Source organism: Corapipo altera, unplaced genomic scaffold (assembly GCF_003945725.1).
Source record: "Corapipo altera isolate COAL_440 unplaced genomic scaffold, ASM394572v1 69, whole genome shotgun sequence".
NCBI lineage: Eukaryota > Metazoa > Chordata > Aves > Passeriformes > Pipridae > Corapipo > Corapipo altera.
The window spans coordinates 6,117,274-6,143,392 of NW_020884908.1; the positions used below are offsets into that span (position 1 = coordinate 6,117,274).

The following is a 26,119-nucleotide window of genomic DNA, read 5'->3' on the forward strand; positions in this document are numbered from 1 at the left end:
TTTGGTTTATAGAGAATATAAAATGTTTATTAGGAAGTAAAGTGCTCAGTTTTACAGATCAATCCATTCTTGCTCATTGTAGAAGACTTGCATAATTAACAGCTTCCTAATAAGATCAAACACTGTCTATTACTATGCAAAAATCTTACTGTTCTAATAAGTAACAAATGATATTATAATCTAAAATTCAAAAATGTATTAAAATATTTGTAACACTTTTCAAGTGGCAATGCACTTACTGCAAGGCCCACTGTCAACACACAGGGGTACCCCATGAGAACTTATTGCACTTCAAGATGAAGTTTGTTATTAAGTAACGACACGTTACAGAAATACACCTCAACAAATAAAGCTATGAATGTAGACATTTTCATGATAAACATATAGTACAAATAAAAGATGAATTTACATTTTGAAAGATACATTTTTACAGGAAGCCCATGCAGAACCATACTGACAGGTCTAAGTGCGCTTTCTTTTCCCTCAGGAAGGCCCTGCCTCACCAAAAAATGACCACTGGATCACTTCTGCACACTCCTCAGTCCCTGCTGCCATAAACCTCTGCATGCCACATGACTGACAGGTCACAGGCACAAACCTCAACACAGGGTACCCCTAATAAGATCCCAGCTGATTGCTGAACAATTCAAGTTGAGTCATTTGGCTAGAGTCATTGATTTTTAAATACTATCATAGCATTTAGACCCTTGACCCTAGAAACCCAACACCAATTACACATTACACACATGGTCAGTGTGCCTCAAAGTTTAAGCTGTAAATCACATCACATACCAATACACTACACATTTTGGATATGAATATAAAGATAAGCCTCTGTATGTTTAAATTGCTTTGGTATTTTCCTTGTACACCAGCTGGCCATGTGTACAGCTAGTGCTTCTTTTTGGTTTGTTTGTTTGAAGTCAGAAATGCCTCTTCAACACTGAAAAGTTTTCTCAGAAAGGTTTCTATGGTCCAAAGATTTGATCAATCAAGGCAAGACAGAGCTTAGTCCGAGTGTCTTCATTCCACACATATGCCCTACCCACTGTGCTGTTTTGGCAAACTGATGAGAACTCTTGTGGAATAGTATGAATTTCTTCCTAGTACAAGATAAAATAACCCACAGAAAGAAAAAAAACACTTCACAATAATCACAACCTGTTTTCCCACATAATTCTGTTCTCTACAAAAGGCTACTATGAAATTCCAATCCACACTGAATTTCCTCCTGTTCCGTCTTCCATTAATTATGTTTCTGTGCATATGGTTTCTCATAAACTCAAAAAAGGGAAAGGCATGAAGTCTATTTAGTTTTAGCAAATTCTCTGGTTAAAAGAAAGGCAGTCTGAGTCACTGCACATCCAGCCAGTGCAGAATATATGGATCATGTAAGCTTTGCCTAAGCAGTACTCCCACAAGAATGAGGAGCTAAACCTGGGCAACAACTGCTTTTTGAAACAAAAGGCATCAACGTAATGTAATACATGCTACTTATACTTTGTTAAATAGGCATTTTTTCCCCTATATACCCTACTAATAGCTAAGATGCAATTGATTGTGTAGCTTCCCATTATCCTTCTCATCAACTCTAAGTCTTTAAATACAAGACAACTGCCATCTTCAGGAAAAAAGCACCATTGACAACCTCCCTCCTAAACCAGCATTCGATGTATGGAAACATGTTGCTAGGCAAAACTCCAAACACTGCTTTCTATATTTCTATAATGCTTTCTATAGGAAACCAACATAATTTCAATGTCGCATCTCCTTTCAAAAACAAAGCTGCTATGACACAAGAAACAGAGGAAATTAAATACTAAAAATCCGTGATCATACTACAAGCATCTTTCCCAAAGGAATCGTGTGTTGCACCTCAGCAGAAAAGCATATGTAGAAATGTACCTAATAATTTTACAAGCGCTTCTGTTAAATGTAAATACAGATTGCAGAGTTGAGATGTTATTAGAACTTCACATGGCACAACATCAGATTTTCCCAGCTGTCAGCAACTTCTCTGCCCCCTTCCCACACCCACAGAAGAATTAGTGGTTTTGAATTTTGTGTGCTTGTAAATAATATATTTTCTGCAAAGTAGCCATATTTGCCCTAGAACCTCTGCAATATTTATCCCAGGAACACTTAAATCATGAAAACATGGCATTAAAAAATGGACACTTTGCAACATAGCTGAAAATTATTATGTTAGTTGGGTGTGAAGAGGCAGCTCTCAAATATTACTTCTGAAATGCTAATTATAATGAATTCAGTTTCTACTACAGAATTACGTAATTTACAGTTGTACAAACTAAGTGCACTTTCTTCTTTTTAAAGAAATGTAGTACTTCTCAGAAACAGGAAAATGTTAGGTAAAATGTTGGTACACCAAGAATAACTCAGAAAATCAGATAGCAACTCAAATTTAAAAAAAAAAAAAGTGCTGTTTTCTCTCTTTGAAAACTGTCAGCTGTTATAACGAATCAGAAAATAAACTGATGCCATCTTCTTTTAAAATTTGCTTTTAAAATAATTTAAAAATCATATTTTCCAAGGGAAAGCAGAAGACTCATAGCCTTTCATTTTAGAGTGCTGCCCACAGAACGTTATTTTGTCTGATGTTTGCAGCCCTCATGAAAGTATTCCCCCTAATACATGTATGGAATTAAATTTCTGTCCCGGTAGATTTTGTCACACCTGATATCCATTCTGTTTCCTGCATTTTTGTTTCCAGGGCTGACAGTCTCACTGCTGGTAACCCAAACATGACACATGGCTTACAAAGGTCTGAAAATGACTTATGAAGAGAATATTTACTTTTGCCCACCAGCGAAACTTGTCCTTAGTGGTCAGATCAGAATGATCACCTCATGCTGGGAAACAGTGTAGTGTATTTGCTGGCTGAATACTGACCTGAAACATTTGCAATCACCGACGAAGTTAATCCTACATGTGGATGTTGTTCCCCCCATTTCCTCCTCCCCCATCAATACCATCTGACTGGGAAGAAGATGGCCGAGAGTTCCTCGAACGAGGCTGGCCATTCAGTCCAAGTGGTGTTCCCAATCGATGGCTCATTTGGGATGCAGTATCATCCGACTCCCAGCGCTCCAGCTCCTCTCGCACAAGTCGCTCCATTTGTTCCCTGTGGATTTCATTGTCACGGCCCAGTCTTTCATCCTAAACACATTAAAAGACACAAGCTGGAAGCGCAGCTTCCAAACTGCAGTCTAAGCAAAATCCAATAGGAAATTCTTGCACCACTCAAGTACTTCCACAGGCCACTGGAGAAACACAGCTACCACAGTAAATTGTTTTATTTCCAGTGATGCAATACCTTCACTTAGGAAAGCACAATTTGTATTACACTTTTTGTATTTAAATCCACCTCCAGAAATGTAAACTATACCAAGAAGAGCACACCCATGAAGAAGCCCCACCTCAAGAACAAGTAACACCCAGGATCACTATATCTGTGACAGGGCAATTGCAAGTCTGACCTACATAACCCACCAAGACAGTCCTCCTGATAACACCCACCTCCTGACAGCCCTATTCTGTGTGTTCTTGCTCCCATCAGGAAGCCGACAGATTTTAGCATCCACAGAAATAACACGTTTCTCCAACTGTCCACTTCCAAAAGGCCCCCAAGAAAGAGAAGGTGAAAGAGGAAGCAATAGAAGTCAGGTAACCCTGGTGGCAGAAATGAGCTGCTTCCCCCTGCCACACACAATCCCAGAAGCAACACGGGAGAATAAGAACAGGCAGGGCCTGTTGGGCCGGATCCCCAAGACTCTAACAGTTCATAAAATTGTATGAATGCTAACAGACACTAAAGGATGAACTTTAGCAACTACTGAATATCATGGGTTTAAATGGTGACACAGGCCTGCTATAAGACAGGTTGTCATAACTGAACCTTGGATCATGCCCTCAAAATTTAATGTTTTAAATTTCATGTTTTTCTAACACATAAGTGGAATTACTTGGCCACTGCCAAATCACCCACCTCACCTTTTCCAACACTCCCTTCAATCCTCCCTCCCCATCCAAGCATTAGGAAGAAGTGCTAACAGCAAGGAAGCCGTGTAGGTTGTGACCAGACTGGAGAGTTCCTTACCTCTGTCACTCCATCTAACAGTCTTCCCAACACATCCCTCCTCTTTATCTTGGCTCTCTCCATTGCCTCGAGCTTCACAATCACTGCATCGATTTTGGAAACAATGCTGCCGATGGAATGCTCCATGCGATCGACCCGCCTCATGAGTCTGAGGGCAACAAGTGGGAGCTTCAGTGACTCTGACATTCCCCAGTCAGCATCGTTCTAGCATGTCAACACACAGAGCAGATAAGGATGAGACACCATTTTTATTCAAGAGCCCATCTGACTTCCCACAGACGAGCCCTACTGTTCAGGAGGGACAACGTACACTAGAGCATGAAGACAGAATGGGGTAAAAGCACATGGAAAAAAAAGTACATCTTTCTCTCTGTTTTCATTGCTTTTAGGGCATCATCATAAAAATTTTTTCATTCCAGTTACATAGTTCTTTACTCATTTAGTATCATTATAATTAATTCATATGGAGATCTATTATTTCAGACGAAATACACGGTCACAAGTAATTTAATCTTATTAGAAACAACAGCTGAAGTTCTCACTGAACCTAGAAAAACCTCGAGGTTTTACTACTTAAAAAAACAGAAAAGTCTTCTAGTGTTATTGTAACATGATCATTTTATCTGTCTTTTCACTGACCAGGTTTTAAGGACATGAGGGGTTTTGCTGGTTTTTTTTTAAAATTGTTTATTCTAATTTTTCATTTTCTAACCAATTCCCACGAGGCTCTCTAAAGCACTTCCAGTTTAGATATTATTTGAAAGCTACTAAAAGGTGCAACTTCTGCACCATAAAAACATAACACTTTTTTTAATTAATAATTTAATACTCAGAGTTACAGGAAAGAACACTATATAATGGAAAAGAGAAAACCCACAAGGAAAAAGAAACAAAATCCAGAATCCACCATGCGGATTTGTCCCCCTCAGAAGGATAAACTTACACTTGGAATTCCTCATAGGAGACCCCACTAGAGCTGCTGCCCCTTCTCCTGGAGCTGTGTCCACTGTCTTCATCCTCATCCTCCTCGGAGTCATCCAAACTCCGGGGGAAGCTGCGGCTGCTCAGAGGACGTGGCAGAGAGCTCCTATCCAGGTCCAAATCCTCCTTTGTGAAAACACATGCCAGAGAGAGAGAAGATGTAAAAACTTTCACCTGTACATGGGGGATGGTGGTGATGAGGTCAAAGACCACCTGCCCTCCATCCGCTCCCCTGTGCCTTTTCACAGTGCTGCTCAGACAGCCAGGGATGACAGCAAATGTGAAGGGCAACAAGAGGATTCTTCTGAGGCAGCAAACCAGCACGGGGAGCAGACTGGCAGACAGCGCTGGTGGCACAGCAGTCCTAATGCTGAGCTCACCCTCTCTTTCTCCAGGTCATCTCTCATCTGCTGATGTTCATGTTCTGTCAATTCCTGGTCCCCATCCTGGTCATATTTGGTAAATATTGCTTCAATCTCTGCATCTGTGTGCCCCTTCCTGAAAAGGTAGTAAAAGCAGTTCCCTTACTTTCCATTTTTCAGATGCTGAAAGAATCTTTAGTATTAGAAAACACTTCATTTCAGACAGACTTTCATCTCCAAGACAAAGACATGACTGATTCCAGTATTGCCTACAAATTCACAATATGGATAAAAAACCCTTGCTCCTCACCTTTCATTAGTTTATAGCACCAATCTCCCCTACACTGCAGCCTGCTCCTTCCCAACTATCCCTTCCATACCTCCTTGATTTGTTCCCTTTCCCTGGACTCCTGCCTGTTCACAAACTTCTTCAGTGGTCTGACGGAAACATTACCATTTCCTCAAAGGTCTTAAATCTCTGCTTCCTCAGAACCTTTTCCCCCACAACACAGAAATTCAAAGAGGTTGGGCCCTAGAGCTCCAAATCCTTTCTCTAATGTGGGATGCTGCCCCAATGCAGCAACATCAGTGACAGTGTAGACTGCAGGGACCATGCGTCTTTATTAGTGTAGTCTTGCCACACCACAGAAGCTGAAGAAAAATCACTTCAAAATCTTAAGATCACATATCTCTGGGAATACTACTCAAGACAAGCATAAGAACCCCCTTACCCTTTTAGATCTTGCCGGAGTTCATCAAAATTTAGTTTTCCTCCACCTTGTCTCAGACTTTCTGAAATGTCATCAACAGTAGTCTTCTTCAGTTTAAGTTTGATCATGGCTTTGTTGTAGCCCTAAAAGAGAAAGCGAAATTTTAGTGTTTGTCATGAAATGTTAAGATTTGATTTCTAATAATTTTTTTATTATAAAAATCAGCTATACTATCATTCAGTGTGTTACAAAAGTCCTGCAAGAATTTGTCTCTTCCTCCAATTTATCCATCTTTTATTTAAGCATTTAAATACCTTTGCAGTCAGAGGTAAGGCTTTCATCATTCAATTTGCAATTCAATTATTGAGTAGGAATGGAGTATTTTGTCCCACAAAGACACCTTTGGCAGCTACTGACAGTTTTAAATAATGCTACAAGGTACAACCTGCTGCAGTCATTTTGCTTATCTCTCATTCTTCAGTTGTAAGAATGACTTTTAAAAGAATCCTCATCCAAAAATAACAGCACTTTTCACTGCTCTGTTCTAATAACAAGTTTAATAAAAGTCTGTGTTGCTGCTCATGCTGAGTATGCGTTTAGACATTTCTGACCATGGCACAGCACTGCATCCATGCCAGAGCACATGCATGTGCACATGTTTCTCCTCAACTAGGATTTAGGTCAGGCTCCCAACTTTGTATTCAACAACCTTACTGATAGCTGCTTCTGGGAGCTCCCAGCACATTAGTCAAGATTTGCCTCGTCTTATTTTCTGAAATGGAGTAAATCTGAATTCTGTGACCATACCAAATATCAGTTTAACTTTATCAGTTCAATATTTCTGTACGTATCTAGACAGAAAAATCCTGTGTCATATTCAGTAGGCTGATCACTCTAAGCAAAGTCTCAGATGACTAAAATACATTGTGATGTAAAGTTTTATTCAGTTAATTTACACTCAGCTTAGATTCATTTATTTTAAAAGATGTGTATTTTCATCAGCTGCTGCCAGTTTTACTCTGCACAGTTTATGTAGCATTTTATGAAATAAGTTCAGATGAGAGTAATAAGACATCAAACAAACGAAACATTACTTTTACCTTTCTGATAAGGTCAGACAGTTCCATTTCTGCCTTCTGTTGTGCCATGTCCGACTTGACTTCAGAGTATGTATCATTGATAATGGCCAAAAACATGTTCTGTTCACAAGAGAAATCAAGAAGCCCAATTTGAAATTTCAACACGTCTGAGCCCTACTGCTCCTATGACTTATACATGAATTTTTTATACATGTGCAGACCTATATATGATTTTTTTTTTTAGAAGTTCACTAGAAAATGGTGGGCTGTTCAAAAAGCACTAACATCAAGAGCTTGATATGGAAATACAATGTGTGCTGCAGTATAACAACTTTTAATCAAGACAGTTATTAATATAACTGGAGAATTAATTTCTAGAGAGGCTTCACACCTACACACAGCAGAGGCAATAAACCAAGCCTGTTTAATGTTATATGTATGTTTGGCCCTTTACTTGGCAAGGCCAAACTTACACAGGTAACGACAATGAATCAATCAAGGCAACACAGCTGGCAACAAAAATGCCTGAGGAATCAAGTTAACTACTCATCCTGTAATAAACAGCACAAACAAAAGGTTCTTTTCTAGTTACAGCTCTGTTTGCATTTCACACTACAGATAAAAACCAAAAAGCTTAAAATCAGACACTACACTTGGCATGTATGGCATCAACTCTGAAAAGAGCTTGGTCACTCGTTCTGAGAAAAGAGAAAATACTGGCCTCACTACCAGTGAGCATGCATGTAGCAAGCATATAACTGACTTGAGCCATGCTGTCATTACTGAAAGGTTCCTAATGGACATGGAGTAAACATCACTGAGTTGCAAGTTGTACATTCATGTTCAAGAAGAACTACTAAATTTACTGGCATGTTCAATGTGCCACTCTCATTCAGAAAGGCTTTGTTAAACCTCTGTTTCCTCATGGACTGAAAAAACCTGCTTTAGAACAACCTTCCAGTGCTGTATTCTTCATGCATTCTTGCCCAACACCAGAGAAGTAAGAGGTAACTTGACTACTGATTATTTTGCTTTCAGCTGCCCAACATTAAGAATTGACACTTTCTATCCATCTTCCCTAACTCAGTGTCTCAGACTGGTCTCCAGGGGCTGACATCAACATATCACTCCAAGCCAAATGAGAGACTGTACAAATATTAATAAGCACACAAATTATAGACAGTATTTTGGATAACCTGCTGTGACTTCACAGTTCTGCTGCACCTTAGAAAAAAATATTTCTTTCCCTTGCTGGACACTTAAGATGCTGTTCCTCTGGAATTTGTGAGGCACTACAAAGCAAACACAAAACCTGCCTCATTTGCTTCTTTGGCCAGAGAGACCCATGTTATTTTTCTACTGGCTACTGGTCCATCTCACTGAACACTTAAGATTCTCTGCTTCCTTAGTAGCAAACATCCAGGATGAAGTCTTTTGCCACAAATTAAACCTGAATGCCACTCCTCATCTTAAATAATAATAATAATAGAATGTTTCATTAAGTCCAAGGGTCATTAAATAACTCTGAAAGTTACGATGATACAGGACTGATGTAAGGTTAGTAAAATCCTGCTCTAATACTTGATGTCTTATCAAATCACCAAAACACACACAGTTTGGGGAATGATCTGAAGCTTCCTGCTCAGATAACAGCTTCCATCTGGTGCTATCATAAGAAATAAAATCACTATATATTGTTAGTACCAAACTAACTGAAAAATACATCCAGGTAGAAGATACCAGAGCTCTCCAGTTGTATTGACATAAAAAATATAATTTATTGGTATCCTAGGTTTCTAAGAGAGAGGTCTCTTCCCTCCATTTTGTTATATAAATTATCAGTAAGACTGTAATATGGATTCAATACTAGTATTAACAGAGTATACAAAAGATGAGTAGTCACTAACAACACACTCACTGATTTGTCAGTAATGCCTACATGCTGCCCCTCAGGTAAGCTGAGCTTCTTATAACGCTCTTTGAAAAGCGTACAGGTAATCTGCATTGGGAAGGGGAGAAAGACAGGGGCTACTCTGCCCTTGAGAAGTAAAAGAAGATAGAAGAGAGGCAAACCTGGATTTCTGAAACCTGCTGCACTGCTGATGAACTAGGCTCTTCTAGCAGAAAATCTGTGAACCAGGTTGCTGTAAACACAGCCAGTCACACATTTTTGAACCAAGAGCCTGCACAGCTACTACAGGTACTTTTCAACAAAAGATACAGGTTTGCTGTGTATGCCAACCAGGTACTATTCAGATTTTAGAAATAAAATTCTTCTTCATAATAATAATAAAAAAAAAAATTAAAAAAACCCACAGCGTGGAGCACTACATGGGAATGACAACAAACATACAATGCAAATCTATTTTAAATGAAGCAAAAAATGAAAGAGTGTGTAACCAGACATGTAAAATTCAGGCCCCTACATGGGCCACACACTCATCATTATCAGAAAAAGGCACAAGTAGCAGTGGGAATCAAAGAAAAAGAAACACAAAAATAGCCACCTGCCCACCCCGCATAAACAAAGTGTACATACCAAAAGAATGAAGAACATAAAGAACACAAATGTAGTGAAATAAATTGGTCCCAAAATTCGATTAGCTTCTTCAACCTCTGTGAAGTTGAAGTCTCCCAAAATGATGCGGAACTGAGTAAATCTTAAAAAAACAAAACATATCCAGGAGTTGAAGAAAACATTTTTGGAGCTGTGAAAGGATACTCAAACTATTTTTTTCTAACAGTCTGACTGATGGGCTGCAGAGAGGCCTGCACTACTCTAGTACTTTACCAGGCACTGCAATAATCAGTTCTCAAGTCCATCTCTGGGCACAACCAAACTCATGGTCAGATGCCACACAGAACAAAACCAACGTGGTTACCTCTGCTTTTCAGTTGCTTGGGGGCAACAGGAAGCAGAGCAAACCAACGATTACCATTATGGAGCCTTAAGACCCACTACCATCTCTCTCACATACATACAACCCCAACCCTTTCCCTCTAAAGTTGTCTGGACAGTGCCAAGGCTGGAAGAGGCTCGGCATTTTACAGCAGAATCAGCTTATTTCAAGTTCCTCCACTTCTCTATTAGGGGGCAGGGGGAACTGGTTACTGAACAAGCTGTTAATTGCCTCAGTTACAATCAGGTCATGTTGTAGCAAATCAATAAAGGAAAAAATTATTAACAACCTTATATTAAGTCCTGTCACTCTCCTGGATTCTAGCAGATGCTTACAAATGTTCTGGTTAGCTAAGACAGACGCCATTTGAGTCAACCAACTACAAACACTAAGCACAGCCTTATTATGCACCCAACATTTCTGTAAGCATGTAACTGCTGAACACGGAGCCATTGCTTTGTCTGGGAATGTGACCAACTGCTATAAAAACCATGTCATTTCCAACAATGAAAACCTGCCATTTTTAGCTCACTGATCTGACTATTATCTGACAGCATATTTTTAATCTCACAGCAAAAACGTTTTCTAAGCTAAAAATTATAAAAAAATGCATTTGCTACTGGGCTACATCAACAGTGATATGTCTGCAGCTATCTATTTAGATGGATGTTGTAAGGATTCGCCTCTGATAAGGCGAGCAGATCCATTTACCAATGTACTGGGAAATTCTTTGCATTTTTTATGCCTGTACTTACATGCAATCCTGGAAAGTGCTGAAGTCATCAATTTGAGTGCCAAAGACAAGATAGGCCAACTGAGCATACGCTAAGAAAATAATGAAAAACATAATAGCAAAGCCAATGACATCTTTGACACAGCGAGACATGGTAGTGGATAACTGACTCATCGTTCTGTTGAAGTTAACAAATTTGAAAAGCTGTTAAAAGAAAAAAAAAAACCAAGAAAAACCTGTAAAGACAAGGAAGACAATTTCTCAACACAATTGCTCTCCTGCCTTTTACACCAGATGTCTTACTGGATATGCTTGGAGACAAAGTCAGTTAATTTACATTTAGAAATACATCACTTCCTAAAGCTTGAAAGGTGAGGAAAATTGTTTGAGAAGGCAGACTTCTTGTTTGGGTGTGGGTTTTTTTTTTCATTTCTCTATTTGGCATCCTGGCTTCAGAACACCATTACCAAAACACTTACAAAAGTCTATTTATTCATCTTTATCTTCAATGAAGATGGCTAGATATGAAGTAGTAAAATACAACAAAAGCAGATCTCACAGCTTTGATTTGCTCCAAGCAGGTAGCTGAAGTAGAGACTTCCCAAGATCCCCTCCAAACTGCATTATTCTGTTACTCTGCAGTTTATCACTACTTCTTATAATGAGCCACTTTATTTCTTAACCATGATGCAAAAATTAGATGTAACTTTTTCTTATGAAACAGTAAGAGACTAGCTAACTTGCTTGATGAATCTAAGCATTGGAGTTGAAATTCACTTATCACTGATCTCACATTTCCCCTGTTAGTTTATTAACTAAATGTTCCTCTGCAACTTTATACATATAGAGGGCAGAAAATGAGTATAGGCATGAAAAGAAGCACCACTGGAAAGGAGAAGTTACTTTTAACTAAAGCAATATATATATTGAGTTTTCAAATTAATTGGATTAGCTTTACCAACTCTTCTAATGATTCAGAAGTTTGGAATAAATAATATGGGCATGGTTTAACCAGGCTAGGATAAGGCAGTACCCAGTAAGAATTACTGACTTAGCAATCGACGAATAATAAAAACATTTCCTGTGTTTGCTGACAAAACACCAGCACTGACTATATCATCCAGATTTTAACAAGAGCTGACTAAACCTGTGGCAAATTACAACCTTGCTTTTCATCTGCAAGAAGTTACCCCTGTGTTCTGACTTTCTTGCAGGACCAATTTTGGGAGAAACACAACTAAAACTCAAATAATGTATCATGAGAAACTCAGAATACTGCTTACATTCTAACATTAGAATAAGGATGTGTGTGTTAGAGTTACCTTAATCCAGACAAAAAACACGGTGACTGCAGTAATGTTGTTGAACTGCATTTGCCAATATGCCAAAGGTTCAAAATTGGGGAATGAGTTCTGATCTTCCAGTAGCTTCTTCAGGAGCATATCAACAGTTGATGTCCTGTAAATGCTAATTCCTACAGCTACCACAGAGAGCTGAGTGCAAAAGAAATGTACAAATTTACAAAAGGTGATTAGGAGTTTAAACCAACTTGTTTTAGCCACATACGTCAGAAAATATTAGGATATGAGGAACTTCATATTATTTATACATAACTTTATGTTATTTATAGCACATTTATACCATAAAGTGAGCTTTGAGTAAAAGTAAACAATACTGTTTTCAAGGTGTCCTGACTATAAAGTTTCAAACAGAAAAGAGATTGCACAGAGCCTAGGGAACACAAAACAAAAAAATCACTTATATAAACTTCTCAGAGTCCTTCAGGGTCAACTCCTCTGATCACCAATCCCACTAGTGCTTAGAGCCAGGCAGCTGGAGGGGCCAGGTTTCACTCAGCAGTAATTTACCAGCCCAGCTGCTGTTTGACATGGGATCCAAACTACAATTTCTGGACATACCAGGAAATGCATTTCACAAGAAAATCATTATAGTCCTGGACTACAGATAAATAGTCTGGGAGTGAAGATTTGGAAGTCATTTCCTTGTCAGAATCAAAGGACAAGATGAGAGTGACACCTGGCAGTCTCAGAAAAGTGAAGCTGTCACAGAGAAGAAAATATAAGGAAGGAAATATGACAATTCAAAAACACAAAAGTGACAAGAGTAAAGAGCAGAAAGACAGCAGTAGCCAAAAAGGCACTTCAGTTTCTCCAGAGTACAGACTGCCCAGTATTGCCCAGAACAAGCTAGAGCAGAGAAGCTGCAGTTCTACTGTACGGGTAAGGTTCTTGCTTTGATCTCTGCAAATGTGCCGTTCATTAGTGTAAGTGAACACTTCACCATGTAAGCAGAGTCATGGGTACATAATTCTAAAATTTTTAATGCCCCTCAGGCAAGGTATAAACGTAGAATTTTGACCCTTTGTGTGAATGAATTTTACACTTACACTTGAACACTCTTCACTGACTGTAACAGCCAAGCATCTTATTCCTGCTCCCACCATTAAGTATAACAAACAGCACACACTTCATGTAAACATACTCCGAAATTTAAAAAGCACTGTGATGCAAGTATGATTTCTCTGGATTACAGATACTAAATTCAAGACTTGAAACCTTTGATTTATCCAAGCCTGAAGATACAAAACGAGTGTGGGACTGGAACTATTTCAGCACTTCTGGCTTTGTATACTTTTGGTAAGAACAGCTTGACATGAGTCCAGAGAGAATTATATTATGTAGCTTTAAATCCAAAACTCAGATTTTCTGCTACACCAAGAATTACTGATGTGCAACACTGTCCACTTAACCAACAAAGCAGCCCTGACAGCTGCTAGCACTCTACAAGTTTGAGACACTTCTTCAAACTTGGTATTAGCTGGTGAGTATTTAACATCACAATAAATCTCTTTGTGGTTCTTTGCAAAAACACATTCAAATCCCAGTCCCATTCCTCAAAATGCAAATCACTACTTTAAAGTGGATGATTTTCTTACTTGAAAGCCAGTGCATTAGTCTGTATCAGATACATAGAACAGAGGGCAAGTTTGTTACCTCTGATAATGGCTATGCCTCTACAGACAAATCCTGAAAAGCATGATGGACAAACGCTCTAACTTTGCACCAGGACGCAAAGGTTGAAACCACTGAAGACAGAACAACTGAATTTGCAAAACACACCAACATTACGACACAGACTAAAAAAATCTTATTCAGACTGAGCAGCCTAATAGTCTGTAAGTATCATTCCTAAAGACGGTCCTATCCCTTAAACCCACAATAGGAATACCAAGTCACCAGTGTCTTCCACAAAGTGCATTTTAGAAAGCAAGTTCAGCCTTATTATAAAGGTCACTTACCACAATGATAAGGATATCAAGGCAATTCCAAAGACTTCTGAAGTAGCGCAGTCTGTGAATGTGAATTTCTAAGATCTCTTCCACCATATAATAAAGAACAAAAAGACAAAATGCCATTTCACAGGCTGCCAGGAAAAAATCAAAAGTGGAGATGTAATGAATCAGCCTCACTGGCTGAAATTGCCAAGACGTAACAAGGCCTCCAGTTGCTGGAAACTCCACCAACAACCTGCATTTAAAGAAAGGCAAAGAAGAAAATACTTAAATATACACAGAGCTGATGAAAAGCACTACTAAAAGATACTTGGTTTTATTTATATAACTATTTAAATAATGGAAACAAGACCACATATGATTCAGAAAAGACACCATGCAAAAGGTGTAAACATGACCATGCTCAATTTTGAGTAAAACCCAAAGCTTTTTAGGAACAGTGAGAAAACAGAGATATTTGTTTTCATTTCTATCTGTTTCATGGTGTCTAAAGACTGATGCAGTATACCCATGTATTTACTTGACTAAGCCAACTCACTAGAGAAGTCGCCTGCAAACTGCACCCAAACCGCTGTGGCATCAGGAAAGTCAGGACTGCCTCCAGATAGTGAGTGCAGACACCATGTGGAGTCTCACTTCTGCGACAGGGAGGCACGTCACTGCAGACATCTGTCTCCTTTATACAAAACATATGCTTACCCACATCCTAAAACAAAGCAATCACAAGAAAACCCCAAGTCTACAACCCACGCTGTGCAACTGAATGCTGCTGTGGTTCTGTTCATACCTGACGACGCAGAACAGGTTGATGTTTGCATTGTACACGGAGAAATCAATGAAAGCTGCTCTGGTCCCTCTGTCCAGCCACAGGTTCTTCTTAAGGCTAGCAATCTGCAGAGCTGTCACTTCTCTGGTCCTCGAGAGGTCTTGGTAATAACCAGCCCCGCTGTATGTGGCAATCAAGCCCCAGTGGCTGCTCCCATTCAAATCCTTCTCATTGGTATATGTCCAACTAGTTCAAAAGTAAGTGAAGCAGAACACGTTGGTCTTCCCACCTTCAACTTAAAATTAACAAAATAGAAACCAACAAAACCTGACCAAAAACCCTGTATCAGTTACTTAAAGCTGCTTTAAGAGGTGCTAGTTAAAAGTTTTGATGTACCCCGGAGAAAGAAAAGTTCTTTTGACAAATACAATAAAATTAAGATAAAAAGATGTGTCACAAGTATATTAATTACGAAACCCACTCACAAAGAATTTCTGTCCTCGGGGAAACAAAGAAACTGGCCTTTACATAGTTACATTCCACCTCCAAAACCTTTTACGGTTCAACTCACAAATCATCCTCCAAGAGGGGCAGTGTTATTCCTGTTTTTAGCCAGGGAAGACAACTTGCTGAAACCCACTGCAGCAACACAATCTGTGATACCAGAACAGGTGAGGTCTGCAGTGCTGCGCTCAGAATGCAGCATGTCTCCCATGCACAGCAGCTACTGATGGCACAGGGACAGCTCCTGAACTCAGTGGGATCAGGAGCACAGTCCTCTCCAAGTCTGGAAGGTTTCTCCAAGAGCAGAACTGGCAGCTGCTCTGTATTTACCTGGCATTACAGACAGAACATACAAAAGCAAATGCAAAGTTGCCTCTGCCAAGTGACTTAGTGTGTAATTCAGCATAAGCCAGGCCAGGAAATAAGGAAAAAAAGTCTGTGTCTACAGGAATACTACGTACGCGGTTCCATTTCGAAGTCCAAAAGGAGCAGTATCCTCATTAGCTACAGAATAGACATCATAGCAGTCTTTGATTTCATCCTTTAAATCTTCAGGTATTGAGCATGAACCATTTCTGACTTTCAGCTGCCGAATGCGAGGCACCCCAAGGAGCAGGTTCTCATAATAAATGAAGCTTTTGTTTTCTGCCATGGTTTTGTTGTTGTACCACATCTCCCAGTAAAGACCATCAAGCAAAGGGCCTTCTGTGAACTGTGGAGGACAACAGAATTTTATTTGGCACATTGCCAGCATTGTTTTTATAGGTCTTCATTCCATGGAGGTGTTAGAATTGCAGTTGATAATTTTACTGACAGAAGGCCTTACTTTACCTGTCCTCCAAAGACATTCCACCATCTGGCCCCACCCTGCCCCACCAGCATGACCTGGGTTCTAAACTTTTACATATCAAAGGCCTACTTTGTTCCATAGCCTTGACATTGTGCACATAGATCTTCTTGCACAAACCCTACCATGTTAGAAAATAAGATCCTGCAGTTAAATTTAGAGGTCATGACAGGACAAGCAAACCACAACAACAGAGATACAAAAACTCGGGTTTAGATTACCTTCCAGAAGTCATCCATGGTGGACAAAGTTTTGAAATCAGTTCTCTCTGTTTTTGATACAGGTGTTTCCAGGAAGAGCTGCGACATAACCCTTGTATAATAGTACATACTGGAACTCACTGTCCCATAAGTCACTGCAAAAGATTCGGTAAGAAGTGAGAGATAAAGGAATGAGGGAAAGAGAAGAAAAGAAAAAGAACAAAAAAAGGTACTTTGTTCTGCTTTGAATACATCAGACTGTATTTGTACATATTTTGTACTGGAATGGATAAGCTTCAAACCAAAACAAAATCCACATCAAGCACCATCTGTCAACTGTTACTGAAATACAAAAGGCAGGGAAGATAGAATGATTGATCAGTTTAAAATACTCTCTTCTCCTTCCCACACCTCATTCTATTGTTAATACTTCTACAAAAGCTAACCTCAAGAAAAACATATACATGATTCAGCAGCCTGAAGAGAAGCAGCTACTGCCTTTTTAGGTGACTTGTGCTATCCAAGGCATGCACAGAGAACCGGTGTGGATGGCAAAAAGCCCTCAGGAGAACTATGCCCTGGTTGAGCAGTTAATGACAGTCAATCAGGATATTGCAGGGCCCTGGGAATGACACTGGAACTTATGGTTAGGCAGTGAACCTCCACCCCAGACGTGCAGTCCTTTTAAGAGAAACTCCACACAGGAAATAAATGACCACGTGTTACTTCTTTTCCTCCCACTGGGCCAAGCATTTGGATGAGGACCACAGAGTATAAATTATAAAACGATGTACAAAGCCAAGATGGCTTGAGAGAATAGTCTCTGGTGTGGATATGGTTACTGCCTAGAAATACTTATAACCATTTTAAGGCTAAAATTCAGAGGAGTCTGAAAGATTAGGCCTAAAATGAATAATCGCTGTCAGTATTGACAATTTTATAAGATGTTTTCTTTAGCAAATGTTTTCTTTAGCAACCACAGAATAAGAACTATTTTTAATGGAGTTCTGCTGTGGCACATGGAATCTATCACATGACTATGCAATACCTGGATTCTCTCTAAATATGTACTCTCAAAAACATAAGGGAACAAGAAATACCCACAGAATTTAGCCTGCACTGGAAAGCTCTCTCCTAGAGCATGCCAAGCCACAGACCAGACAGACCAGACTGTCCTATAGTTATTGCTTATGTGTAAAATAAAAAGGATAGCACTTAAAAAATACTAATGAGTTAGCAATATCTCTAGATATTTAACACACTACATTTTTCTTTTATTCTGTTTCCAAAAAATCTTTTCCTGTAGCAAAACAAACTGTTAAAAGCCTGATATAAGTCAAACTTCTCCCACTGAAACCAATTTCATTTTAATGCTACACCTCTCTTGGTGGCACAGCATGTCAGCCTCAAGCAGTCTTACATTACTTCATAAACCTGCACTAAGCATTCTTATTGGACTCATGGAGGAAGAAACCCCATGATATTTAGTATATAAACAGGTTTGCAGTACAACACCAAAACAGTTTTGTCAATGGTATAAAGTTTGAGGCTTTCAGTACTTCTACTACATTCAAGCAGGGTAGACCTGCTCTCAGAGTCAGTCTACTATTGTAGTTTTGCATCTGCTTTTCTCCTCCAAGATTCCCTCATCACCTTCTTGTATTACAACTGATCATAAACAAACTGTCACTGACATCTCAGCCATTTAGAGCAGAACTGCCCACACTAAAACCTGGAGAACTGAAACATATCAGCTTTCCAAAGACGCACTAACTCAATGCATACAGATTTTGCTGTTGTTCTCCCTAGCGACCGAATAAAACATCTACTTCATAACTCTATACTGGGTTCTTTCTTGCATTGTAGATTGAATTTTACTCTGTTCTGTGTTCTAGAATGTTATGATACTTCATATGGTATCAAGACAACAAAACAAATGACACACTTAAATCACAGAAGTCTCCAGCTGTGATCCATATACACCTGAATACTGAAACATCCAACATCACACAAATACAGATTATCAGATATTTCTAAGTTGCCAGCATTATCTCTGCCTTTCCAGCTACTTAGAAAGAAATGTTATTCTTAGAATGATCTGGACATAAGCTTGGTGATGAATTTGAAACTTGGTGATTTAATCTAATGATTTGCCCTAGATGACTACGTTCTCCTCTTCACATCTATCAGTTCCATTCAGTGACTTCAAAATGCATAGCATTACACTGCAATATGGTACTACAATAAAAAAATGCTCTCTAAACCCAAAGAATATTATCATCCTGCTTAAAGATTCCAAACTTGTTAAGGCACAGAAAGTTGTAGTGTTTTCAATCTCAAGCAACAACCCATGCACAGAAATACTTGATTTCAAATATCTGCCTTGACATCTGCTCATTAATTCTTCTCCTACATCAAACAACCCTCATTCTGGAATCACAGACAGCAAGGAGATAGTACAGAACTGGATGCATTAGTGCTGAATGGTACTTACGGACACACAAGACCACAAGGAAAATCATGTATGTAATCAACTCCCGTAAAACACTTTTCAGATATCGCTCTCTGCTGGTGTTGCTTTCTTCCATGAGCCTTGTCCCCCACAGACCTTAAAAGGAAAACATATATAATGATGTGCCCAGACGTCTGATATTTGACACACAAGCGACATAATAAGTGCTTTTGAAAGCTTAACCTTTGTCACGTCTGCTGCAGGTTCTTCTACGAATTTTAAACTGATGTAAGTTTAAGTAAGAACAATTTCTTTCATAGACTGAATGGGGCCTGAGGCAGTATTAGCTATTCATGAGATACCACAATAATTTAGGAACAGCTCAGCAGAACTCTAACAGAATCTGCAGAAGATTTGCCAGAAGTGCTCTCACTTAGGACCACATGGTGTGAAAATGGATACAAGGATATAAAGACACACACAGATATAGCCATCCTTCAAGAAATGGAAGTATAGTGTTTTGGGTGTGGGGTTTTTTCGTTTTCTTTTTTTTGTTTTGTCTTGGTTTTGCGGTTTGTGTTTGTTTGTTTGTTTTGGGGGTTTTGTTTAGTTTTTTGTTTGTTTTGGTTTTGGTTGTTTGGGGTTTTTTTTTACATGAAAAGCACTGTTAGATCCCGGGCAGTCATCACAGCACCAAGCCTGATAGAATTCAAGAAGCATTTGGATGATACTCTCAGGCACATGGTGTGACTCTTGGGGATGGTCCTGGGCAGGGCCAGGAGTTGGACTCAATGATCCTTGTGGGTCCCTTCCAACTCAGCATATTCTGTGATTCTGTGAAAATGCATGTTCATTATCAAACCTTTATGAGTAGTCTTAACTAACTTTCCACGTGAAAGGAGGATACATGAATCAAACATATTTTTAAAAACACCCAAATCATAACCTTCCTCTCCCAGATAGGCAAGGCATGTTCAACAGAGACACAGCAAGGATCTTGGTGAGCATTTCTACACAGTCTCTTTCCCTGCACAACAGTTATCATTTAAACACTAGTAGCTGCCTAAATGAGCAACTCCCATCTAAGCTGTCAAATTGAGCAACAGTGTTAGCTGAACTGTTTCCGTCTGCCACTCACTTCATATCATACTTGACATTCTCAAGTAGACACTGTAAGAGAAGCTATTGATAGGTTCTTTCCTAAAGGGTAACTGAAAAGCAAAAGGACCTTTTAAATGGAGTCCCTAAAAGAAACAACCATCTTAAAACAAAAACACAGTAACCACCATACTTATTTCCTATGCCTAATACAGAACAGAAAAAAAAGGTGGAAACAGCTGCTGATGCTCAGATCAGAACTGCTACCTTCAGGGAACTTCTCTTCACTGAAGCCTAAATAAAGCAAGGCAATTTGACTTTAATTTAGGTGAGAGAGAAAGCGTATAAAAATTCACTCTTACAGAACCACACTAAACTTCCATCCTTTTCAGGTGCTTTAAACAGTTAACCTTTCAAAACACCCCTTACTTCTCAGTAGATGGAAATGAAGTAACCTCAAACTCCCTAGGAAAAAATCTTGAATCCATCAAACATACCACAGTAATTTGAAGTCAAATGGAACAGCAACAAGGGATAGCCAAAACACATTATAAAGCTGTCAATGAAGCAAGAGTTCAGTCGATCTGCAACCACTGCTGTAAAACCAAGACAAAGGGCTAATCTGCCTGCGGCAGACCTTTGTTTGCTAACAAAGAGATGGGAATAAGAAGCTCTTCCCTCGACCTAAAAATATGAGGTTTATTCAAATTGTTAGGTGTTTCTAAAAGAAAAAAAGAAAAAAAGAAAGAAGCCTTTCAGCTACCACACTTTTAAGTTGTGAGGTAAACAAGTAAAATTCTCTTGCATAGGCACAGTGAGCACTAAATCTTAGAATTAATCTCTGTTCACATTCCTTAATTAGTAACTTATAACCTTCAGTAGTGTCAGCCCCAAAACAAGAGAGCTTTTTCAAAGCTGTTCTTTAAAGCCAAGTTTGAAAAGTTACATAAAAAGACTGCAACTTTACTACACAGAATGCCAAATCCTCCCCATTAGGTCATTCTTGAAAACACAAACACAAGTCCAGGAACACTTACAGAGTTACTAATAATAAAGAACTCCACAAACTCAGCCTCTAACACAGGACTACGTTGCACTAGCAACCCTCATAATAGAGGCAGGAAAACATTACGGATGAGAGAAGGAAAAAGCTGGAAGAGCCAGTGAGCTAAACTGGCGAGAAAGCCAAGTCCTGGTTGTCAGTACATTACTCACCAATAAGAAATGTGGTGAGCAGAAGCAGAAAGCTTGCAAACTCAAACTCTGTCATATTAGACTATTGTTAGGAGTCAAGTCAGCAAAGACTGACAGAAAGTTACATGTGAAGAAAAAAACCCATCCAAACCACACCAGAGATCATATAATGATCTTTGTGTTAAATGAACTCTGAATTTGCCCATCAGCCAGCTTGAAGCTTTCATTTAGCTGTTACATTTTTACAACATATACATTATTTTCCTTTTCGCCTTATGAGAATACTGATTTAGATGCATCAAAAATAGTGGATGTAAGCAGTGCTGGATTTAAGTTGACAATCTGCTGCAAGCACCAAGAACATTTTGTTTCCTTATATAAATTTACAGTTTATCAACTTTTTGACAGAATCGATGTAATTCATTTATCAAACAAATCTGCAACTAACAGTCTCTCATTCTGTATCTCAGATGGCTTACCTGAAGAGTATAAAAACTCAGAAGAGTTGCCAAAAAGTAATGATAACAAAATAGATGAAATTTCATCTTACAGTAAGAAGTCTAGTTTGTTACACAGGAAATTGAAATCTTTCTGTTTACACACATATATAATGTTTTATATACATATGCATACATATATGTAATATATATAATGCACACATGTAATATATATAATGTATATGTACTTACATAAACACATATGCCTTTATAATCATAAAGCCAAGTTTATAAGGTACAGAAGCATATAAAGTAATTTAGATTTATGTAACAGTCCTAAGTTCTGAAGGAGCTCAGGCCAAGACACATGTCACTAACTAACCTGACTGCCCAGAAATTCTGAGGAAAGAATGAGACTGGGGGAAGGGAAGGAAAGGAAAGTGACCCTCAGACAAAGATGTTTTGTCTGAAAACAACAACAAAACACAGTCTCACAATCCTTAGCTCACGCTCCCTAGTAAGATACAGAGCCTGCAGTAAAAATGTCATGATGCATTCTTCAGGAAAGTAACAATTCATGAGTGACTGGGACAGATATTTGATACCTTCATTGAATGAGAACTAAGAAAACCTTTCAAGAAACGCCCAACATAGCCAGTATTGACACAAATTAAGACATGGCAGCTCTGGGTAATCAAGTACAGCCCTGCAGGGGAGGCTAGATTACCTTTCCAGCCTGGCTCTGGAAACAGACCTTGTTTTTACCCATCAAAACTTTTGATAACTTTCTCCTTAATAGAGTTATATAGTCAGCCCCTCCTCTCCTCTCAGCATCTGGGATGTCTGCTGAAGAGATCCGCAAAACTAGAAGGACTAAAGTCACTTCACAGAGACTCTTGTTAGAATCTGAAAAGAATCCACAAAGAGAAGAACCTAAAATACTGGTAGTCTGAAATAGCTGACTTTCTATTCACTTCGTGACTCCTGCTACAGTTTTCCCAACAGTTGCAATTACCAAAATCCCATTATCTTAAATCCTCTCTGCATTTTTCTTATTGACAGCAAGTAAAGTGTAACCTGTCACTGAATATCCTTCAGTAAAGAGTGACAACTTGTTTAGCCATGTACTAGTACTATTACTTGTGATATCCAAAGGATTAATCCCTCTTGTTGAGTTCTGCCTAGTGAGATGGAATTTCATTAAATAAATCTATGCTAACTTTCCTCTAGTCATCTTGAAATAAAACTGAGTACACCATTATCCAGTCTTCAAAGATCCTCATGGTTATCCATGGAATGTCAGAAGAACTATGCAGTGCTCTTTCCAATATTAAAACCTCAGTCATCCTTCCAGTGCCCTATAATTAATAATGTCAGGTTTGAAATCAGCCCTTTCACTGCGTAGCACAGTGACCACATTTTCAGAGAAGGTGCTACCTATGCCACAGGCAAGTATGGCACCCTGCAGTCCCTCCACAGCACTAAAGTCACACTCAGACATTTACTGTGCCCATGAATTTATAGCAACATTCTCATGAAAGAGCCAGAAATGCATCTGTCTACTACAGTAACTTTAGCTACACTTGCCTATAGAGCCAGGTCTGAAATCAAAAGAAACTGTGGATAATAACCACTCTGGGATAAATACACTTCAAACACTCCTACAACAGGAGTCCAAGTTTTTACATTTTACAGCTAAAAATAGAATACTACCAGCGTACAATGACTGTCTCAAAAGGCAAGAGGCAGCTGATCCATGGCCATTAGAGATAATGGCTTCTTGCACTGCAAGAACGTGTAACTTTGCAACCATTCCCCACACAATATACACTTGATTAACTGGCTAATGCCCAATGGAGAAGAGATTGCCAGTCAAAAGGATGCACAATACTACCACGCCAAAAGTGGTCCTCACCTCTTAGCCTGGAGGCAGAAATTAGAAGTTCAAGCTACAAACACACATCAGCTTCCAAACTGGTCATTCTAGCCAGAGATTCATTGCTTTTAGGCAGGAGGACAGGCAGAGGATCCATCTATCAGAGCAGGGCAAGAACATCTCTGCCAACATCTGCTTGATGCTGATGCCACTGAAGGCTCAGCTGCACTCATTCTGCCCAGCACAGCACATAGCTTCACCAATAGTCAGTTCTCGGCTCTGCTGCTTGCTCAGCTGAACAAGATGAATATATACATATGCTTAAAAACAAACAAACAAACCCCAACTGCTAAAAACAACATACTAAAAATAAACATTCTTCCTCCACTCATAAACAACCCTAAGCTGTAGATGCAGATAAACAGATGATTTAACAAATCATTTCACCAAGCCTTCGAACAGTAGCTCATTGCAGTGAGTCTGTCTGTCTGTCTGATAGACTTTCTTTCCATCTGCAAATACTCTAACTTTACACAAGTGACATGTTATTAAGCTCTGCCTGCAGGTTCAAAAGGGCTCAGAAATCAGCACCAAACTCAGTCCTAGTGTGGGTAATCTGTTTTGAGTATTACTGCACAAATCATGACAGAGAACCAACAGTAGCAACTCATGCCAGGTCATTACTAACTCAAGTCTCACTCACCTCATGTACAAACACTGCTGGTTTTCACCAAATTTAAAGACATAAACAGCAGGTTCCTTTTTGGCAAAAACCAATATGAAGGGAGCATGTGAATAGTCTACTTAGACAAGAATTTTTATAAGAAGACTTTACTTTCTCCATGTGAAGCAGTTCCTTTCCCAGGCAATTATATATCTCAGCAACAGACTAAAGGAAACACACCACTGAAGACTCCAAAATGCAGTGGTGCTAGTTCACACATAATGCAATCACTAATGGTATTTTTCCCAGTCATTCTGATCTCTTATTATGAAGTGACTTGAGTCATTGAATATTGTCCAAGTAAAATCTACTGAAAACATGCTCTATTCCATAATCTCTGCAAGTCTAACTTGCATCTAAGATACTGCAATGTTCAAGAGGGATTTGTTTTGGTGCAGTACAGCTGAAGCCAAAGAAATCATTATAGCAAATGATCTTTGAATGCACACAAAAATCAAAGAGAAGGCATATAGGATATACAATAGCCTAATTTACAAATCTTTGCTTAAAATCAAGTTTGTTTTGATAGATCTGCTGATGCTGTGCCAGCCAGTAACAATACTATTTACCACTTCGGAAAGTCCACATTTTAGAAGAAGGAACTATTTTCTAAATAGGGTTTACTTTTCCTGCAGCTTTGTAACTATAAAGATCTTGTCTGGCACTTAAACAAATCCTATGTTTAAAGTTCTCAGTTTGATGCTGACATTTTAAGCTTCTTTGAAAACGAAGGGGGGGTTTTCAATGTGTTCCCACAACCTTGAATCCAAAGAACTCCCCATCCACCACTTTCTCTGCTATGTCAAATCAACCCTGTACAAGGCCAGCTCAGTGCAGAGTTAATGCAGTAAGCTTAGAACAACACCTCAAATGCTCATTCAATGTGTGCCTGGTTTTACTTCAAGCTACGTCCCTGGTCCCAGCTGTGCAATCAACAGGCAGCTCTGGACTATCGAGGGCAGTTTCAAGGCACTGTGAAAAGCAAAAGTCCATCAAACACCCTCCCAACAAACCCATGCCAAGCATCCTATTCCATCCTAAACACCTCTTCTATAGGACAAGGGAAGCCAAAAAAGAGAGGATGACGAGCATTCTGCTCCAACTCTCCCAAGACCTGGTGTTGGGTCAGAAAGCCACATACATCCAGAAACTATCACAGAATCAACTAGGCTGGAAAAGACCTCTGAGACCATCAAATCCAGCCTATCACTTAACACCACCACGTCAACCAGACCACAGCACTAAGTGTCACGTCCAGTCTTTTTTTAAACACCTCCAGGGACGGTGACTCCAATCCCTCCCTGGGCAGCCCATTCCAATGTCTAATCGAGATTCCTCCTTACATCCAACCTAAACCTCCTCTATGAGGGAATGTCTTTCACAAAAACCAGCCAGGAGGAAGAGCTGGCATGAAGAGAGGTCTAAACACGACAGGGTAAAAAAGGGAGGGGGGGGGGGGGGGTGCATTGGGGTGGGGGGGGGGGGCATAACCGGGAAGGGGATCAGAAGATGGATGTGCACTAAGAGAGAGGCATAAGGACCGATGGGAAAAGAACACGGACAGAGGGAAAAGAGGGCAGGGAGTAAAAGGGTGGGTGGACAACAGGCAAAAGGGACTACAAACAACTCCTAAGTGCTCCTCCGAGCGCCAGCCGGCAGGAAGCGGCAGAGGCGCCGCTCGGGGCCGGGGGTCAGGGCGCAGGGGTGCGGGGCTGGGGCAGCGGCTCTCCCTCACCTCGCAGCCTCCGCGCCAGGCGCTTGGCCCAGGCCACTCTCCGGGGCGCGGCGCCGTCGGGCGGCCCCGGGAGGCGGCCCGGCCCCTCGGC

At 39.6% G+C, this 26,119-nt stretch overlaps 1 protein-coding gene across 1 annotated transcript in view; it reads right to left on the minus strand.

Moving 5' to 3' along the window:
- PKD2 (polycystin 2, transient receptor potential cation channel) overlaps positions 1 to 26,119 on the minus strand; it is a 26,669-nt gene continuing 550 nt past the window's right edge. The window contains exons 2-16 of the mRNA XM_027652698.1: positions 26,029 to 26,119; positions 19,007 to 19,120; positions 16,534 to 16,667; positions 15,927 to 16,177; positions 14,983 to 15,207; positions 14,202 to 14,430; positions 12,205 to 12,375; positions 10,905 to 11,086; positions 9,789 to 9,909; positions 7,271 to 7,369; positions 6,192 to 6,313; positions 5,479 to 5,596; positions 5,061 to 5,224; positions 4,118 to 4,265; positions 1 to 3,177 (exon numbers count right to left, since the gene is read on the minus strand). The exon at positions 26,029 to 26,119 is cut by the window's right edge and continues 22 nt beyond it. Coding sequence (XP_027508499.1) covers positions 2,944 to 3,177; positions 4,118 to 4,265; positions 5,061 to 5,224; positions 5,479 to 5,596; positions 6,192 to 6,313; positions 7,271 to 7,369; positions 9,789 to 9,909; positions 10,905 to 11,086; positions 12,205 to 12,375; positions 14,202 to 14,430; positions 14,983 to 15,207; positions 15,927 to 16,177; positions 16,534 to 16,667; positions 19,007 to 19,120; positions 26,029 to 26,119 — 2,403 coding nt within the window. The 3' untranslated portion in view covers positions 1 to 2,943. The remainder of the gene's footprint in view (positions 3,178 to 4,117; positions 4,266 to 5,060; positions 5,225 to 5,478; positions 5,597 to 6,191; positions 6,314 to 7,270; positions 7,370 to 9,788; positions 9,910 to 10,904; positions 11,087 to 12,204; positions 12,376 to 14,201; positions 14,431 to 14,982; positions 15,208 to 15,926; positions 16,178 to 16,533; positions 16,668 to 19,006; positions 19,121 to 26,028) is intronic.